At 47.3% G+C, this 12,182-nt stretch overlaps 1 protein-coding gene across 3 annotated transcripts in view; it reads left to right on the plus strand.

Annotated features, from left to right (window-relative positions):
* The window catches only part of LOC144671433 (transcription factor p65-like), a 43,335-nt gene extending 35,098 nt beyond the window's left edge, over nucleotides 1-8,237 (plus strand). For all 3 annotated transcript variants that reach the window (XM_078533338.1, XM_078533339.1, XM_078533340.1), the window contains 2 exons: nucleotides 1,495-1,536; nucleotides 4,271-8,237. In XM_078533338.1, the coding sequence (XP_078389464.1) occupies nucleotides 1,495-1,536; nucleotides 4,271-4,728 (500 nt within the window). In that variant the 3' untranslated portion in view covers nucleotides 4,729-8,237. The remainder of the gene's footprint in view (nucleotides 1-1,494; nucleotides 1,537-4,270) is intronic.
* Nucleotides 8,238-12,182: the final 3,945 nt, after the last annotated feature.

The following is a 12,182-nucleotide window of genomic DNA, read 5'->3' on the forward strand; positions in this document are numbered from 1 at the left end:
TCCCACCATGCTTTGTAGGCCATTTTCAAATAGGCCTAGCTTTAAATTTTGTAATTGTACCTCCTTGCTCTGGACTCTTTAGAGGAAATAGTTTATCTCTTTCTCTCTACCCTATTGAATCCTTTAAACACCTTGAGTTAGATCACACCTCAGTCTTCTAAATGCAAAGGAATACAAGCCACTACTCATAATTTAAGGCCTAGTGTAATTTTTAGCAGATCTGCACCATGCCCCTTCCAAGGCCTCTAACCTGCCTGAGGTGCGGTACCCAGAATTAAATAGGTTTCTCAACTAGGGGTCATCTCAGTCAAACCTACCCAGGCTGGTGACCCCACATTGTTCGCTTTCCCCCCCAAGTTGGGGTGGGTGTGGATGGAAGTTTCCTGACCTCCCAGGAGAGGTAGGAATGAAGTAAACTTTTAACAAGTGACCTTCCCTGTAATAAGGCTGCAACAAGGGCCGGATTTTCGAAGGGCTGCGGGTTTGGGGCCTGCTGTGGGCACTGTTTGAGAATTGCGGCCTCGGAGGTCGTCTGGGGATCCCAACGCCTACGGGACAGTCTTGAATTTTTTGGGGTGTTCATGGGGGTGGGATGGAACAGAAGTGGGAACCTATACACCGTCAAATAACAGCCCGTTGAGCTCCTTTGGGAGCTTCATCCGGGGCCTGTGCAGTCGGGAAAGCAGTTTGGAAATCTGATTCTGGTGATCCCAAATAGTCAGGGTCAGTGCAGGTCAAAAGAAAGTTTGTTTCTGTTTGTGTTTAAATGAAATTTGAGGGCGTCAACTAACATCGGGTCAAGCATTGTACCTCCACTTGGCACCCATGGCTACTTTGTACTGCCTTTATCCTCCTGGTCCACTGATGAGCTACCCTGTCTCCTCAGGAAGGCAACCAAACGTCAGCCTTCAACATGGCCTCCGTCTGCCTTTGCTGCCGGTGCCAGGCAGGGAGCCTCTGTCTCCTGGAGGCACTTGGCACCTAATTGGGCGACGAATCCGCCCCTTGCCCAATTAGCATTTAATTCAGGCACGGGGTCGGGACCCAGAATTCATCCGGGTCTCCGGTTCCCGACCCCCCCCACCCCGGCATTGGAAATCTGGCCCGGTAATTCCCGGTCACAGTGGAGATGATTGCAAAATTCACTCATCGATACCTGTTTTACATGGACTGGGATTGATTTTCCAGCTCATAATTTGGTATTGCATTACTATCCTCCACTGACTGCGTTCTGCTGCAAGATAATCCCGCTGGTATCGGGAGACTGTTTGCTGTGGTTTGGCTTATAAAATTGATACAAGACCCGCCCTCGCTTCCAACCCATTGGCTGACAGACTGCCACTGATCCCCAAGTCTCACCCCTTGCCTCTATCTCATTGGTTGACACAATAGCGTCAATGGTCACTCTGCATGAATAATTCTGGTTCCTGATCCTGACTTAAAAACTTGCTGTTCAATTTGTTTAACTGACACCTTCCGGTTTTACCTTGACAGACCCAGCAGCAGGGCGGCTAAAGCGGACGATCGAGAATCGAGGTAATTTAGATTTAAATGGTGCTTAATTCACGTCTAAAAGAATAAATTAAATGGCCGCTAGAGTTGGTTACCATGAGCAGGCATGCCCTCAGTTACCATGTTGCAATCTCCGCTGGACAGATAACCACTAAGATAAAAGCAAAATACTGCGGATGCTGGAAATCTGAAACAAAAACAAAAATAGCTGGAAAAACTCAGCAGGTCTGACAAGCATCTGCGGAGAGGAGCACAGTTAACGTTTCGAGTCCGTATGACCCTTCATCAGAACTAAGGAAAAATAAAAATGAGGTGAAATATAAGCTGGTTGAAGGGGGGGTAGGACAGGTGGAGCTGGATAGAGGGCCAGAGATAAGTGGAGGCAAAGAAGAGACTACCAAAGATGTCATAGACAAAAGGACAAAGGGGTGTTGACGGTGGTGATATAAACTAAGGAATGTGCTGATGGCGACACTAAGGGTAGAAAGCAGGACAAGCAAGTAACAGATAGCCCTAGTGGGGATGGGGTGACCATTGTTTTATCTCCACATTTTAGCCTATTTTGATCCCTTCCCCCCACCCCCCACCCCACCCCCACTAGGGCTACCTGTACTTTGCTCGTCCTGCTTTCCACCCTTAATGTCCCCATTAACACATTCCTGAGTTTATATCACCACCGTCAACACCCCTTTGTCCTTTTGTCTATGACACCTTTGGCAATCTCTTCTTTGCCTCCACCTACCACTGGTCCTGTATCCAGCTCCACCTGTCTCACCACCCCCCACAACTCAACCAGCTTATATTTCACCGCATTTCTCTATTTCCTTAGTTCTGTTGAAGAGTCATACGGACTCGAAACGTTAACTGTGTCCCTCTCCGCAGATGCTGTCAGACCTGCTGAGTTTTTTTTTCGCAGTTATTTTTGTTTTTGTTTCAGATAATTGCTAAGCTTGATTACTATGTAGCAAGTTGAAAGGGGGGGGGGGGGGGGGGGGGGAGGTGGGGAGGGAGGGAGGGGAGCGAGGGAGAATTTGGTAAAACGAGAAGAGTCACCAGTTTGATGTCGTTTTTACCAACCATCGCACCGCCCCACCCCACCCCCACTTTCACTGAAGCTGCTGACTTCTCGCTCAAACGTCTAGGAGACTAGGCAGCGGGTACTGATATAGTTAGACAACAGAATTAAGCCACTTTGGTTAGATCAGGGCAGATCTGCCCCACAACTCCACTTACCCACCACTGCTCTGTTTCCCTGGCCCAACCAACACCAGTCGACCACAGTCGTTTTGATTGTTCACCCAGCATCCACGGCCTTTTTGGGGGAGGGTGGGGAGTGACTTCATTCCCACCACCCTTTGTGTTGGGACAAATGCTTCTTGACGTCCTGAACAGCCTGGCTCTAATAATAAAGTTGTTTTTTTTTTCCATTTGGTGAACTGAAGGAGTAAACCACAAGAGACTGACTACCTGACTGTTTGTTTGATATCAAAATACAATTTTTTCCCATCGCCCTCCCTTTGCTGAAGGGAAGCCATCAGTCAATAGCAACCCTGGCTGGTTTCCTGCTGAGTTTCACCCCTTGCCCCCACCACCTTCTCCCCTGCCCATTGTCCAGGGGTACTGAGGCCAATTGCAGCACCCTTGCTATGTTGCTATGACTGAGAGCTAACCTTGGGTCCATATGGTTTTCATACCACAAGGACTGCAGCAGTTCAAGAAGGCAGCTCACCACCACCTTCTCAAGGGCAATTAGGGATGGGCAATAAATGTTGACCTTGCCAGTGGTGCTCACATCCCATAAACTCTCTAAGATCACAACTGGGCCGCTCATTGGAGTCCGGAATGCAAACATGATAATTGTTTTAAATTTGTGTCCTCTGGTTACTGAGCCTCCTACCAGTGAGAAAAAAAAACAAGAAAAAGAAAGTTACACATTTAAGAATGTGAGGAACAGGAGCAGGAGTAGACCATTCGGCCCATCAAGCCTGTTCCGCCATTCAATACAATCATGGCTGACCTTGGGCTTCCAACTCTTATCTTTTCCTGCCCGCTCCCCGTACAATTTCCTGAGACACCAAAAATCCATCTATCCCAGCCTTAAATGTATTCACCAATGGAGCATCCATAACCCTCTGGAATAGGAAATTCCAAAGATTCACAACTCTTTTTTGAGTGAAGAAATTTCTCCTCCTCTCAGTCCTAAATGGTCAGCCCCTCATCCTGAGTCTGTGCCCCCCGTATTTTAGATTCCCCGAGCAATGGAAATTTAAACACCCGCCTTTTTGTGACCATTGGGCCTCTCAAAGTGCTTTACAAGCAAGGAAGTACTTTTTGAAGGGTGGTCACTGTTGTAATGTAGAAAACGCGACAGCCGATTTGCGCACAGCAAGCTCCCACAAACAGCAGAAAACTTGTTTTGTGGGCACAGTTTCTCCCTATTTACTTTATCAAAACTCCTCGATGTTGAACATCTATTAAATCTCCTCCTGGCCTTCTCCGCTCTAAGAAGAATAACCCCAGCGTCTCCCGTGTCCCCACATGAACTGAAGCCTCTCATCCCTGGCCACCTATATGCTTCTGATCTTCTGTGCTTTTATGACACATTCTCATGTTAAAATCCACCATTTTAACTGATTTAATAACACCATTTAATATTAACTAGTTTAATAGCTTTGCTAAATTGCTAAAGATTTTTTTTTTTTTTTGCTGAGTTTCACCGAAAGGCTTTGACTGATTTAATCGATTTCTGCGTTTTCAGATTTCCAATTTTCGGAGGATGTTGCTTATAACTTCCCGACAGAGGAAGATGAGTTCTATTCGGTGAATCAAGGGACCAAACCCTGGACCTGCTACAGCCGGGAATATGCTGCCACTGCTACTGCTGCTGCCGCCTATTCTGACGGTTCCCTAGGAGAGTTTCAGGATGCCCCATACAACCAATGTTACATGAAGGATGAGCCCGCGGAGCTGACTGACTATGACTTCTACTGCTCGCCAGAGGAGCTCCGGATCTGTGCAGAGGCTGAGGCTTTGAATTCCACCTTTGACGCAAATTACAACATCCTGACCACCGTCAACGATCTGTCCGTGGCTCCGGCCGGTAGGGACATCAACAACTACCTGGGCATGGAATACAGCAGCGGGAGCGAGGCACTGTCCACCATTTTGGGCAGCAGCATCGCCATGCCAAGTGAGCAGGCGGGATCCAAGGGCTGAATGGTGACCCGCTGGCCAATGGATGGAAAGCCACAGGGGGTGGTTGGGGGAGGGGGGTGGGGGGGGAGGGGGTTTAGGTGGGGGGTGTGGTGTGGCGGGTGGGGGGGGTGGTTGGGATGCGAGGACCTCGATCCTGGTCTTGACGTGATGCCGTGTCTTGACCCCGCCCTGCCGCTAACACAGTGACCGACTGACTGACTGTTTCCGAGCCCGACGAGTATTGAGCCTCACCGGTTGGTTGACTGATTTGATTGCTGCCGGACAATCCTGAAACTCTGAAGGTGCGAGTAACTTGGCAACTTTTATCTAATAAGCTCCCCCCACTACCCAACCCCCGCCCCCCCCTCCACTTCCCCAAACCCTGTTAACCCAGCACTTTTCACTCTTCCTCAAGCCTCCCCCATCCCTCAGCGGGGGTTACATCTACACTAGAAAATGGCTAAATGCAGCGGGTGGGGGTGAAGGACACACATTCAAGGATGACATTTTGGTAATTGGAATTCCTGGCTGTTAAGCTTGTCTGCTGTATTCCCATAGAACGTCAATGGGGGGTCCCACGAGACAGGGAGAGGAGGTGGTGAAAGGCGATGCAGATATTGGGCACAAGACTTGCATGGAATTTACCTTCTTCATGAATATTTTACCAAAGTCCACCCCCTCCCTCCCCCGGCACAAACTTGTGAATTGTGATCCGGTTGCAGAAGTCTTACAGTTAAGGAGTCCTCGCATGTGTTCAGTGATGGTGGAGTTTTAGATCCCGACGTGGGGCCCTTCTCATTTCTAAATTTTGTTAAAAAATGTAATATTTGTAATATTTTTATAATGGAAGTGGAGAAAACATTTGTGAAATATATATTTAAAAATGTTCTTTTTTTCAAAAATGTGTTTCTATGTTTCCGTTCTACGTAATCTCCAGCTGATTGTATTGTCCGAGAATATTGTCCCGGTTTGTATGCACAATTTTTTTTCTTTAATTTGCCTAGCAATAGAGAGGGGTCGCTAAGACCCTGTCATTTCCTCTAGGATTTGGTGATTTTTGTCTGTGTGGTTGTGGAATTGAGAGCTGGCAGCGCCCTGTTTTTAGAAGGAAAGTTCCAGAAGGGTAGGAGACTCCCCAATTCGTCAGCAGAAAGAATTGTGGGTGTGAATCACTTTTGCGATCATTTGAGGTCTTGGCCCAGCCAACTTCTCCATTCTTTCAATTCTGCTCCATTCAGCAGTCATAGTCTCCTCGAAAGCTCTCTCTTCAGCCATTCCTTCTGTCAACTTGCTTATATCATTCAATGTATATTTCCAACCTATTCCCCTCCTTCTGGGATATTTTATTATGTTGCGTGCACAATGTAAGTACTGGATTCTAACCTCTGCTGAGCTCATCCAAAACTCTTGGTTCGAGTAAGGACACAGGACAAAGTTCTGTTCACCCATCACCTCTATTCACTGACCTGCACTGACTCTTGGTCAAACAGTGCCACCATTTTAAAATTCTCATCTTGTTTTCAGATACCTCCATATCCTTGCTCCTATCTCGCTAACCTCCTCCAGTTCCACAACCCTCCCTTGGAAATCTCTTCACCTAATTCTGGGCTCTGTAACATCCCTGATTTATTTGTTTCAGCATTGACGGTTGTGCCTTTAGCTGCCTGGGCCCTGAGCTCTGGAATTCCCTCCCTAAACCTTTCCATCTCTCTGAGTCTCTCTCCTTTAAGACGCTCCTTAAAACCTACCTCTTTGACCAAGCTATTAGTCATTTGCCCCAATGTTGTGGTTCGGAGTTTGATTTTGCTCTATCGCTCTCCTCCTTGGGACATTTTATTATATTAAATGTACTATATTTATATAGAAGTTGGTTGGACATACATGAATGACCAAAGGCTCCTCTGCCTATAGGATCACAATGCTGCCTTAAACAGATTGTGCAAGATTTCCATTGGCTCTTGTCAGTTGCTGGGTAGAATGTGGCCCTGTTTCTGTGTGGAATGTTCACTTTGCACACCTGACACTGCATAGTTGTATTCCCTAATACTGATGTATCCTGCCCACCCACCTATGTGATCTTTACAATAGATGAAGAGAGAATCTGGGTTGAGCTATGAGAAGCAATTAATCTTTCAGACAGGCGATGAAGTGACTTTTATGGAGTTTATATACAAAGGTGGTAAACGCTACAGAAAGGCTAAATCAGCAACACTACTTAAAACTCAACTGTGACAATAGAAGGGAGAGGGTGGCGGGGGTGGGGGGAAACATGACTTCAAAATGACCTGAAGGTAATTTTATGACTGAAATTCTTCAAACAAAGACTAAGCAATAGCCCAGAAGGACTTTCAGCTAGAGTAGGGTGAAGGTAGTGGAGACAAACAGCCTGGCATGAGCTGGTGTGCCTGAGGGGCTGTAGGTACCTCCTGAATGAGCAAAGGTGGCCACTTCATCTGTATCTCCCCTGTGGACAATCCAGGGGCCTCTTGACAGAGGCTGGGGCTGTGTGTGTTATCCAGGGCAGCACGAAGGTGGATTGTTTTGAGTACGAAACCAGCATTAGATTCCCACAATCCTTACAATGGGGATTTACCTGCGGGGAGCTGTATTATGTCCTGGAGCCAACCTTTAGCATTGGAATTAAAAGCTAATGCTTGCAGAGCAAGGCACCGATTTAAGTTTTAAAGGGTTAGAGAGATGCATCAGAAAGATGAGGTGAAGCCAATATTGTTTAAAACTCTCCATTTTTCTTTCCTCTGATTTCCTTGCCTTGAAAGCTTTAACTCTTTCTCGATGTTTATTACCACAGGCTCCGTCCAACGCCTTTCCCCGGGCAGCCATTGTTCACGTGAACCTAGACAGGGCCACACTGAGCCCGGGGCCTCCTGTTCCTTAGAAGGCCTGTATTGCTTTATTGTGGGGTGGGTGGTCACTGCATGATAGAATCCCTAATTAAACGTCTCCTCCTTGGCCTCAAGGGCTGGAGTGCCCGATGATCATCACCCATGAACAGAGATTGAGAAGACGAGGCCCTGGAGTTTAGAAGAATGCGAGGTGATCTCAACATTCTTGAGGGGCTTGAGAGGAAGGTGCTGAGAAAATATTTCCCCTGGTTGCAGGATCTAGAACACAGGGTCATGGTCTCAGAATAAGAATGTGTTTTAACGTAAATGCACAGGCCCCAAATCAAGCCTGGGACTCTCCTAGTCTATACAGTTTGATGATTCACTACCTTAATTAGCTGACCTAATGGGAGCCTGAGCATCAGTTTGAAATATCTGTGGGAAAGAGAGGAGATCCGCATTGACAGTTGTGATAAATTACAAATCAGAGTAGCAGATTATGAGGCTGGATTATGAAGGTAAAATTCTTTGTATATCATGTATGTAATGTAAATAATTAACTTAACTACAGATGGGAGCTTAATTCCGATCGGTAATTCCGGTGGTAAACATCAGTTACTTTCCCCTCATGGCTGCTTGAAACAAGAATGTGAACATAAAAACTGAATAAAATGGTGTTTGTCAATATCTGTATAGTAACATCACTTGGGGTGGGAGCTATATAGTCTTGTAGTTGGATATGGAGGAAGAGTGGGTGGTGGGAAAAGGGGCCTGTGCAACTGAAATCCACCTTTCCCCACACACCAATAATTCATGATCTTAGCCAAGATGGATGGGTGGTTTTGGAGGATAAGAACCAACAAAATAGGGGCTGGGGGAGGCCATTTGGGTCTTAAGAGCCTGCTCTGCCATTCAATAAGATTATGGCTGATCTTCTGCCTTAACTCCACCTACCCGCACTATCCTCAAATCCCTTAATGTACCCAAAAATCTATCGGCTTCTATGTTCAATAGACTCAACGACTGAGCATTCACACCTCCCTGGGCTAGAGAATTCCAAAGATTCACAACCCTCTTGAGTGGAGAAATTTCTCCCCCTCTACCTCAATCTTTCTATTAACCATTGATGGGGCCTGAGGGGAGTTCACTTAGGTTTGGGAATTGTGTTTACCTGACTTGCTGCTTCTTTTTGCTTGATGACGCTGCTGTGAAGTGCACTGGGACGTCCTACTATTTAAAAGGTGCTATAGAAATGCAAGTCCAAAAACATTAGCGCCTTAAAGGAGGGAGAGAAAGCACATGAGAGAAAGAAAAGGAATGCAACTGTTTGGTAAATTGAATTAGTACAGCATTCGATGGGATTGAACCTGTGAATCAAGGAACTCCAAACTATGATGGCTCTGAGCTCACTCCACACTACAAACTAACTCTCAAACCTTTATCTATTTCCATCAACTCAGGCCTCCTTGAAGCTGCTAATTTTAAGATCTTATGGTGTAACATAGGCAATAAAACTGATGACTGTGCATAATCTCCAGATTAGATTCGCCTCACTACCCCCTGCCGCCCCCTCCCTCAGAAGATTTAATCAGTTTTCCCAATTTGTACCGTGTGGAATAATTTGATCAACACCCATCAGTAGCAGCCTATTGGTTACATCAGCTTGGCCCACGACATGTCACAGAGCCAATATTAGAGCATGTCATTACAAACCGCTCGATGTTAAAGGTTACAACAGGGTCAGCATAGTGTGGTTACATTAGATTATATACAGAACACAGAAACAGGAGGCGGCCATTTAGCCCCTCGAGCCTGTCACTCAACGAGGTCACAACTGATCTGTGACCTGACTCCGTCCACCTGCCTTTGCCCCATATCCTTAGGCTAACAAAAGTCTATCAATATTAGTTTTAAAATTAATAGCTGATCAATTGATGTTTAAGGAAGAGAGCTGCAACTTCTACCACCCTTGCTGTATAGAAATGTTTGCGAATTTCATTTGCAAAAGGTCTGGTTCTAAATTTTAGACTCTGCCCCCTAGCCCCAGGCTCCCCAAACGGCAGAAATAGTCCCCCTTAATATCTTGAAAGCCTCAATCAAATCGCCCCTTGACTTTCTAAATTCCAGGGAATCCTAGTTTGCGCAATCACTCCTTGTGATTTAACCCTTGGAGTCCAGGCCTCGTTCTGGTAAACCTACACTGCACTCCCTCCACATCAAACAGATCCTTCCTAAGGTGTGGTGCCCAGAACTTATCACAGTGACTCCAGGTGTGGTCTAACCAGGGCTTTGTACAGCTGAATCGTGGGTTGGGATTTTACGTTTGCAAATGGGGACTGCTGCCAATCCCGTGGGTGTGTAAAATCCGGTGTGATGATGCCAGGTCACTGCGCATTCGGGTGCACCTCCCCTGATGCCAACATGCTGGTTCCCCATAATACCGCAATTGGCAGCCCACCTGCCATTTTTAAACATTCAGTAACGGGCAATTGAGTTTATGAACAAGCCAACTGACCGGAATATTACGCTGCCCATGGCATAGTGCAGTTGGTGTGGGCAGGAGGGCGAGAGTGGGGAGTCCAATTTTTCCATCATCTGAGGTGGGAAAGCGGGAAGAAAAGGGGGTTACATCCTTTGGGGGGGGGGGGGGGGGGGAGGGAGGTGCACTGTGCACCCAAGATGGTACCCAGCCCCCCCTCCCTTTATGCCACCTCGCCTGGCCTCCAAAATCCAGCCCCCTCCCCCAGGGTACCCCAATCCCTCCCCACCCAAAAAGCTCGGACTTGCCTGAGTCTGGGACCTCCGCTGCCCATTGCGGTCTTCCTCCTGGGGCCTGTTTGCAGTCCAGGCCCGAGCTCAGGCACTGCTGGGGCTGCTAGGGTTGCCGGGGAGGGGAGCAATATACCCCCACCCACCCACCCAGCCACCCACCCACCCACCACTGTAAAATTGATTCTAATCTTCTCTCTATATTTCCATTAGTGTTTATGATTATTTACTCACTGCCTTCCTCCTACACACGCCATTACAAAACGCAAAACACAACCCATACCTCCTGCACTGATTTCCCACTCTCTCCAAATTCCCAGCTTTTACATTCTGTTTACAACCGCTCTATTTTGTCTTTTGCAACAGTGCTGAGTTCCATTGGATTGTACATTAGAGAGTATGTGACAGCAATATTTGAATCTTTAATGTCATATTGTCGGAGCAGCGTAGAGGGAGGCGAAATGCGGATTTAAACACCTGTGCGGCCATGTTGGGAGCTTTTGATGGGCGCTGAGGTGGGAAAGTGCTCCGTTTCTCAACACGGATGCTCCTCGCCTTGATAAACGTGGGATATTTTCAAAATAGTTACTGCTTTGTGCCAGCGCTTCAGGTGAATAAATCATCGCTGTGGCAACACAGCTGCTGTTCCAAGCTGTATTCACACCTCACGATGTACATGAGGCTTGGTCGTCACTTCCTGCCACTCTTTTGCGGTGGAGTATTTTTAACTTTCCCTCGGCACTGAACAACAAAAGGCTGATAAATAACACAAGCTCCCTATCAAGGGATAACAGAATGAGAAAGGGTTTCCACAGGCGCTCTATGCCAGAAACTCAAAAGGAAAGACTTGCGTGTGTGTGGGGCACCTTTACACAATCTCAAAAGTCCCAAAGCACCTTACTGCCAGTGAATATTTTCGGAACTGTAGTCACTGTCGTAAGAAACGCAGCTGCCAATTGCCGCACAGAAAGATCCCACCAACTGCAATGTTACAATGACCAGATTGTCTGTTTTAAGGTGTTGGTTGAGGGGTAAATATTGACCAGGACACTGGGGAGCATCCCCCGCTTGTCTTTGGAATAACGCAATGGGATCTCTTATGTCCACGTGACGGGACCTTGGTTTAGCATCTCATGTAGCACTCCTTCAGTGTTATGCCGGAGAGTCAGCCTGAATTATCTGCTCAAGCCGCTGGCATCACAGATGCATTTAAGGAAGAAGCTAGATAGGTACACGAGGAAGAAAGGAATCGGGGGTATGCTGCTAGGGTTAGGTGAAGTCGTGTGGGAGAAGAGAGGTGGAGAGGCAGCGAGGTTTTAGGGAGATTCCAGAGCTTGGGGTCCAGGCAGCTGAAAACACGGCTGCCAGTGGTAGAGAGATTAAAATCGGGGATGTGCAAGAGGCCAGAATTGGAGGAGCGCAGAGATCTTGGAGGTTGGCGGAGCTGGAGAAGGCTACAGAGAAAGGGAGTGGTTTGAAAACAAAGATGACAATTTTAAAATTGCTGGGTCAGAAGTCGGCAAGTAGAGGGCTGATGGGTGAATGGGACTTGGCACGAGTTAGGATACAAAGAGTGGAATTTTGGCTAAGTTGTGGAGGGAAAGGTGCATGCACACTGGGCTGATGCCCTAGTGGCAGTGATGCTGAGTCACACAGAGGATAAGGTACCTTCGATCCCCATTTTGTGCGAAATAGCTGGACTCAGTTGGGACAGCAGTTAGTGGATGTTCCAACTGAGCACAGCAACGCCAACCAGCGCTCCCCACTCCTGGTCTCTCATCCAACACAGAGGAATCGGTCCGTGCGGCGATGCCCTCTCCAGTCGAACAGCCCACCCTGCACGAGAGTGGGCGAGGGGATGGA

The sequence above is a fragment of the Cetorhinus maximus genome, chromosome 32, assembly GCF_964194155.1.
Source record: "Cetorhinus maximus chromosome 32, sCetMax3.hap1.1, whole genome shotgun sequence".
Taxonomy (NCBI): domain Eukaryota; kingdom Metazoa; phylum Chordata; class Chondrichthyes; order Lamniformes; family Cetorhinidae; genus Cetorhinus; species Cetorhinus maximus.